This window comes from Tympanuchus pallidicinctus, unplaced genomic scaffold (assembly GCF_026119805.1).
Source record: "Tympanuchus pallidicinctus isolate F22 unplaced genomic scaffold, pur_lepc_1.0 scaffold27, whole genome shotgun sequence".
NCBI classification, from domain to species: domain Eukaryota; kingdom Metazoa; phylum Chordata; class Aves; order Galliformes; family Phasianidae; genus Tympanuchus; species Tympanuchus pallidicinctus.
The window spans coordinates 5,290,046-5,298,261 of record NW_026294744.1 but is presented as its reverse complement, the minus strand read 5'-3'; the positions used below and the strand labels follow the sequence as shown (position 1 = coordinate 5,298,261).

Below are 8,216 nucleotides of genomic sequence, written 5' to 3'. Positions count from 1 at the left end.
TGATGCACTGAATGATGCACTGAAAATGTAAAGATCTTGAGGCTCTGTACAGCACAGCATTCCAAAGCACAGGATCAGAATTCTGACTCAGAAATTCAAAACACATTATGCTTACACATGAATGCTCACACATGCCTAAAAGATTGGTGTCCCCCCAGCCTCCACTTCACACATGGACTGAATTAACTGATGAGAATATCTAAAGAGAGCTGGGCAGAGTTTTGTTGTCTCAGAAGTAAATGTCAACACTAAAGACACTTTTCTCTTCTTGTCTTTCTGTCTGTATGTGTGCATGATGAGCAGCTCAACACCAACTTTGCTTTCCAGCAAAGCAAGCATGTAATTTAAAGGAACTGATGCTCCTGTTTGTTTATGAGTTGGCGATAATGGCTCGGTAATAGCAGTCTCTAAGTCACTATCGACATCCTAACATCTTTTGTGACTTTTCAGAGATATCTCATTTGCTTGCTTGGTATATAAAAGCTGCTCCTGCTGAGCATAATGTCTTGAATATAATTCTTACTCAATTACTAGAAATGCGCTGTAAACATTGTGGAAATTCGGTAAGGGAGCCGTAACACACTTCATCTATCAATTTACTCTTCTTCTGTCATTTGTCTGACCTTATGAATGGATCTGTCTTCATAACTGCAAATACAGTTTGAGAAGGGAAGTGGGCTATGATTATTTGTAGCTATTTTTAAAACCATCTTTTGTCCTCCCATTCTTTGCCATATGTCTCTGTGAGTGAGCACAGTGGGAAGTAATTGCAGTTGCAAGTAAAGGAAGAATTATTAAAGTGTTGCTTTAATGAAAATGTTGTATTTCTGAGCTGATGTGCGCAGACATAGAAACTGCAGGAATTATCTTTGTTGCAGGAAATAATTGACATTACAATGGATTTCTCAGATACGTCTATACTTTAATTTTGATTTGATGTTCCTCTGCCTTTTCCAGTGTAGGAGAACATTCACTAGGGAGCCAGGGATCTGCAGGAGAGGAGCTGCTTCTGTCTGGGGACACAGATCACACCAGAGGGCAGGAAGCCCCTCCAAGTGGTGAATGGAGTCAAATCCAGCTGGCGACCAGTCGTGAGTGGTGTTCCCCAGGGGTCGGTGCTGGGGCCTGTCCTCTTCAATATCTTTATTGATGACCTCGATGAGGGCATCGAGTGCAGCCTCAGTAAATTCGCAGATGACACCAAATTGGCTGGAAGTGTGGATCTGCCTGGGGGTAGCGAGGCCCTACAGAGGGATCTGGACAGCCTGGAGAGCTGGGCTGAAGCCAATGGGATGAGTTTCAACAAGGCCAAATGCCGGGTCCTGCACTTTGGCCACAACAACCCCAGGCGACGCTACAGGCTTGGGGCGGTGTGGCTGGAGGACTGCATAGAGAAAATGGAGCTGAGGGTATTGATTGATGCTCGGCTGAATATGAGCCAACAGTGTGCCCAGGTGGCCAAGAAGGCCAATGGCATCCTGGCTTGCATCAGAAACAGTGTTGCAAGCAGGAGCAGAGAGGTGATTGTTCCCCTATATTCAGCACTAGTGAGGCCGCACCTCGAGTACTGTGTCCAGTTTTGGGCCCCTCACTGCAAGAAAGATATTGAGGCCCTGGAACGTGTTCAAAGGAGGGCAACAAAGCTGGTGAGGGGTCTGGAGCACAGGCCGTATGAGGAGAGGCTGAAGGAGCTGGGAATGTTCAGCCTGGAGAAGAGGAGGCTCAGGGGAGACCTTACTGCTCTCTACAACTACCTGAAGGGAAGTTATAGTGAGCTGGGGTCGGCCTCTTCTCTCGTGTAACTGGTGATAGGACCAGAGGGAATGGCTTTGAGCTGCACCAGGGGAGATTTAGGCTGGACATTAGGAAATACTACCTTTCTGAAAGAGTGGTCAGGCACTGGAATGGGCTGCCCATGGAGGTGGTAGAGTCACCGACCCTGGAGGTGTTCAAGGAACGTTTGGATTTTGTGTTGAGGAACATGGTTTAGTGAGAACTATTGGTGATAGTGGATGGTTGGACTGGGTGATCTTTTAGGTCTTTTCCAACCTTGGTGATTCTATGATTCTATGATTCTAAGTCCTCTCTGTGTTGCCATGCATTGTGCTAGGGCCCAAGCTCACTCTGAGTGCTACTGAAGATGCCAGAGACTTTTTCTTGAGGAGTGGGTGAGTGGAGGAGAAAAATTAAGTATAAGCAAGGCTACCAACATAGAACAGTAATTGTGTTTGTCTCTCTGAGTTTGTACAGGTACAACTTGGCAGTCAAAAATGCCCCCTCTGACTAGTCCAAAAGTTGAAATTTCAGCTACGTATGCTAAAGATTTTCTGGAATATTGGCAGTGTGACAAAGGGACTTGAGAGAGCACCATGTGCTCAGAAGGTCTGAGCCTTTCTGGGAAACTCTGAGTCCTTTGGTCCAACAGAAGAAAAATGTAAGCCTTGCCTTGGTGAGCTGTGGATTCCATCTTTTTTACAAGCAAGTTGAAATGTATTCACCCCACTTCAGCTGGGGTGATGAAGCTGCCATCACACGTGTGGAAAGCAGTGTGGTACATTCCTTCTGCTCAGTTGCATATTTGGCTTCTCAGCTAGTCCTGAGTAGTGGAAAGATTATGTTTATTTCTAGGAGTCTTTGTTAAACATCCCACACTTTCCTCTAAAGTATCTGGTATTAGTAGCTGCTGGAAATGTAATGCAGACTTAATGGACCATGTGTTGGCAAGTGCTACTTGTGACACCAATCTAAAAGACTTAGCCTTTTTTATTTTTTTCCCTTCAAGCCCAAGCATTGTTGCTTGTGCTAAATACAAAGTCTTCTTCATTTCCACTTATACAAACTACAGAGTATTGGTATCTGGGGATTTCCCTGCACGTGAAGAGGGAAGGCATGAAGTCTCAAGCTACCGAAAGAGGTTGGAAACTCAGACCTCTAAAGCTATTCCAGATGGTCTTGAAACATTAAAGCAAGTTTTATTATAGAGAATAGTTTACATTACACTCATTTATTAAAACCTAAGGACATCTTTATAAAAACTACTGTATATAAAGACAAGAGCAGTGCAATAGCAGTGTAAAACACATTTTTGGTTTACTTGGCAACCACTTTAGAAAGACAACATGATTCATAATATGAAGTCAAGTATGCTGCAAAAAACAGGACAGGTTTAGATCAAAAACTAGATTAGCAAATCACTGACACTGGCACATACTGATTTCAAACATCGAGTGTTATGTAAACAGTATTATTGTCAGCATATCAATAGTGAGAAATCACTGTAACCCTAGAATTTCTAGTTTGCTTAATTAGCCTAAAATTTGACTGTAGACTATTAAAATGGACTATTGTACTGTATCTATTATCTTCTTAGTGATTTACTACTTATATAAAAAGAGGACTAGAAAAAAATGTCTGTCTTACGCAATTTTCAAATTAGAATTTTCAAGGATGAGAAAATATGCTTCCTTCCAGTGAGTTGGTTGGGTTTTGGGTTTTGTTTCAGTTGTCCTAATTTTCATACATCACCACTGGTAATTAAATAGAACTGGCTTCAAAAATTGCTTTGATGCATTACTTGAACACTTCTGTAAGTGGACAGTCCTCGTATAGAAATTACAACCATAGTAAAACTATTAAAAACAGTTATCTAAAATAGCTGCTACAATATGCTGATGTATACATTAAAAGGCCAGGTTGTTATCACTTTCTGGTTTTTTTGTACAATCGATAACCAGGCACAAAATATGGTTAATTACAACACCAAGTCCTGCACAAGCTGTATTACGTATCTTTTTATGTTCTATGTTACGCACAGCAATTATTAAGAAGTTGGACACTCAGTTCTTGGTAAAAAGTAGGAGAGAAGATGAGTTGGATGAGGAAGAAGGCTTCTGGAACACAAATGTAATTAACAGCCACTGAAGTAGCTGCCATTGGTGTACAGGGTGTACAATGAAATTATGCACTTTTTGTTAATTTTATATCCTTTGTTTTCCAAACTGTATCAGGATGGAAACTGAGAAATATATTTTAGCCTAGGTCTTTTCTTTTAGAGAGAGATCGTGTTTGAACCAGGCTCTTTCTGCAGAAATACTTGAATGATTCATTGCAGTTCATCTGGTACACCACGATTACTTTGGTCAGGTGAGTGCATGGCACTGTCAGACCTCTGCTATACAGAAGTTTGGCATGTTCAGGCTACCTTTTGTCTAGCAGTGCTCTTCTGCAACATCTTGTCAGTGTGGGGAATCAGTGTGGGAGAAGGGCTGACAGAAGTCAAGGTTGGGAAATGTGTATGCACTGCTTCCCTTCAGTTTAAGGCCCAGCAAGCATTAGTCTTATTCAAGGTCTATTCTGCAAAACTAGGTAGGCTATCAGGTGATTATAGCAACACAGTTGATGCACATCATCAGCTACAATGTGGATTTATCCATAAATTAATTGGTAGGCAAAATCAGAACTTCAGCCAGAGAGTATCTACCTTATATAAACTGGCTTTGTATGTAGAATCAAAGGAAAACAAAGAAAACTGCTCATCAATTACAAGGTATACATGTACTAGAAGTAAAGCATAAAACTGCTCATTAATAACGCACAATTCCCAGAGGGAAAAAAACCCTTACAAAATACAGTAATTCACACAAATCAGTATCTAATACAAATTCCTCCATGAACATAAGTTTTTACAAAGCTCTCTGTGGCCCATTGCCTCACAATGAAAGAAGATGCTGACAGAAGGCCAAAGGAGCAAACACCTACTGCAAAACACCAATGTGGGACTGACTGCTGTAGGCACAGATACTTTGGTGGCTGTCTGCAAGGGATCGTGAATCTTGGAGCTAATGTGGAAGTGGGAGAGGACACGATGCCTGCAGAGGCATGGACAGTGTTGTTTCCAGCTACTTGGCTTCCTTGCTGTTCTTGCAAGGTGGCCCTGCTAGCATCAGCATGTGTCCTCAATAGGAGATATCTGCCAACTCTCAGAGCTCAGCTTATTCCCCTGCTGAAGCTCCAGGCTCCCACGATAGAGCCACAGGGGCTGTGCTGATATCTGCAAGCTACTTATGGTGCTTGTTTGCAGGAGATTCTTTTTTGTTCCCAGCTGAAGTTCCTTAATTCTTCTGCCATGCACTAATGAAATGTTCTTGTGAAAAACTAAGGTCCGCTGTGTTTGGAGTGAAACAAGGTTTAAAAAGTACTGACTGCTTTTTATTTGAAGTGCTGCAAAGAAGAACACACATTCTGCGAAGAGAGAGGGCAGCCAGGCTTCTGCTTACCTAGAGCAAGACGGAGCCTAATACCTGCAGGCTGACATACTTATCTGCAGCATTTGAGTTCTTGGTAGTTAGTTGTTGCCTGCCTCTGTACAGAGGTACTCTGCTTTTTTTTTATTATTATTTTTTCCAGTTGGATTGCAAAGAAAAGGGACTTGAGCATATCAGTATCCTCTTCAGATCTTCTTTGGAGACCAGGCACTCCTATGCTCTCTAGTCCTGCTGGCTCCCCTGGCAGTAATTGTTCCTGGGGAATTCAGTTGCATACTGTCATGCACTTTAGTAGCTATGAATTAGTTCAGATCTCTCAGGAATCTATCCCTTTTGAGTTCACCTTAAGACTAAAATGCTCTCAAATCAAAAAGGCTAAAAAAATAAAAATAAAAAAATACTTATTCACAAGGTGCTTCTTTATACTCACTGGCAAAGTGTTCTTCATGCTGGTTGTACAATCAAATATGTCATTATCATAAAATTACTTGTATCCAGGGGACAAAAGATTAGGCAGGAAAAATTAATGTGGTATTAGCGTGACACTGTGTTGCAGTTTTTAGATGAACTCTGCTTAGTTGTCATTGCCAGATTTTCCACACATAGATCTTAACAAATGATTACATTTCACAGAATTTGTTTGTGTAATTGATATTGTGTGATTCTTAAGTAAGCCTATCCTGTGGAAAGTTAAGTTAAGCTATCATAACTTAGTGACCAAGTACTCCATGTCCTTCTGTGGCAGCATCATTGCTCTTTTGACTTACAAGTGAACTCTTAGATTTGAGAGGGATAAACTCTGACACCAGTCAGTGGCTGAGGGAATTGGATTATTGCCTTGTAAAGCAAAGGGACAATGGTATTATTGCTTTTGTAATACAAAGGTTGTTGCTTGTCTTCTAATATTCTTTCAGCTTCAAGGAGTATGGGGGAGGAATGGGGTGTCTGTTGCTTCTTAATAAAAGCTCCCCTCTTCAGAAAAGCATGTGAAGCTGAAGCTGAGATGTATTCAGGTGTTTGATATCAGATGCTATCCTGCAGTTTGATTGGTATTAAAGGCTTCACATACCTTGTTATGCATGACAACGTGGGGACGGCCAGCATCTACTCTATTGCAACGAAGTAATCACCAGAGAACTTTGGAAAAACTCACATTCCTTATTCCGACATTTAGATTAGGCTCAAATGGCAATAGATGGATGGGGAGGCAAAGAAAAGTTATGTACCAAAGGTTTGTCTTGTGATCTTTTTCTACCTTTGTCCAGATTTGCCAGAGCAACTTTATTTTCTTCCTACTGAGCACTTTCTCAGACATTATGTTTCCTTTCAAAGATAATATTGGTGGTCTAAAATTAAAATATTGCTTACGGACTACTGTCTTCTGGAAATTCTTCCTACATTGTTTGCCTATGGAGGTTGTCTGAAAGATGTTTCTCTCCAGGTGACTTGGTCAACCTCCATCCAGTCCTTTTTCTCTCTCTTCTGCTATCCACCATTTTTTAAGCTCTTGTCATTGAATTGTTTCCTTGAAAGCTGCTCCATGGAGTCTGATCTTACCTCTCCCATCCTGAGGCACATCAATATACTTTTCTGGAAGACACAAAAGACACAGGTTCCCACAACGCTTTGTAAGCATTCAACATCAAAGTACTTTCTGTAAAGATAAAAGCATAGTATTCTCAGGTGTGGATTTAATCTGGGAAGGTAGCAAAAGAGCAAGGAAATGGGTGAGAAAGAAAAAACTACAGACACTCAGATCTGAAGTAGAGACAATAATCAGATTATATTCCAAATCTCTTTTTTTCTATGTGTATGTGGGTTACTGTTTCACTTTGCTGAGCCACCTTCTACCTGTGTGATGAAAAGATAAAATATTTACCTAAAAGGTAACAACTGCTCAATTCTTCATTTCCAGTGCAAGCTGTCCACTCTGACAGTACAAAGTGCAGAGGACTTCCTTTTGCAACTATAAATTTACTTTGAAGTAAATTTTACTTGCTTACACAATCTTACTTTTGCTGTTTACATGAGCAAAAGTGTATTCCTGCGACCATATTGTAAATACCTTTAGCAAATATCCTGGAGTTTTCCTCTTGCATTTGTTACCAAGGTACGCATCAGATCAAGAACAGACGGATTACTCCAACCTCAATTCCTTTCATATGGTGAGAAAATGCTGTTTTTTTCTACTTCTGCATATGTAAATGACTGTATGTTATAGCTATGCTTTCCTTACGGAATTGTTGTGTTTATTTTTTTGCTCGCAACAAAAACAACGGTGTAACTCCACCCATCTTCACCTTGTGCTGAGTGTGTAATTATGTGATACAGGAAATGTGATAGCATGTATAAGTTGCCTAACAAAGAAAGTGTTGAGATAGACGGGGACTGCTAATCATAACGATGAACTGAAGTGATGCATCTGCTTGCTTGAGTAGGAAAGCATTAAGGGTATGAGTAGAAGCTGTTGGAGGCACAATTAGGTATCCTAGTAACAGCAATACTTTATTAACTTCTCCCAGCAGATTTCTTTGTGTACTGGGTATTCCCAAGTCCATGCGCTACATTATGCATGTTGCATTTCATTAACGTATAAAATGCAAAGAAACATCTAGTTCAGACAGCAGAATATCCATGGGAATCAGAGTGCTTGAGGTTATCTATCTACCCATCAAATCTGTTTGGTGTATGAGGCAGTATATGCTCACTATATCCTTGATAACCTTATTCATATTAGAAATAGAGCAAAAGTATTTTGGATTCTGTTTTTTCACTGTTCTTTTTTGACAAAAATGGCCACTAACAAATCTGCAGACCTGCCTCTCTGAAGGCAGAAGTTTAAAAGTAAGTTTGCTTGTATCTAGAAAAGAACTTCCTGACACTTGGCTATCACTAATTTAATAAACAGCCGAAAGAGGGAAAAAAGAAGAGTGAGAGCATGTGCCGTGGCTT

General features: G+C 40.7%; 1 protein-coding gene across 1 annotated transcript in view; it reads right to left on the bottom strand.

The window, feature by feature from the left end:
• Positions 1-2,952: 2,952 nt before the first annotated feature.
• SHISAL1 (shisa like 1) overlaps positions 2,953-8,216 on the bottom strand; it is an 84,183-nt gene continuing 78,919 nt past the window's right edge. Inside the window, exon 7 of the mRNA XM_052690741.1 lies at positions 2,953-6,854. Coding sequence (XP_052546701.1) covers position 6,854 — 1 coding nt within the window. The 3' untranslated portion in view covers positions 2,953-6,853. The remainder of the gene's footprint in view (positions 6,855-8,216) is intronic.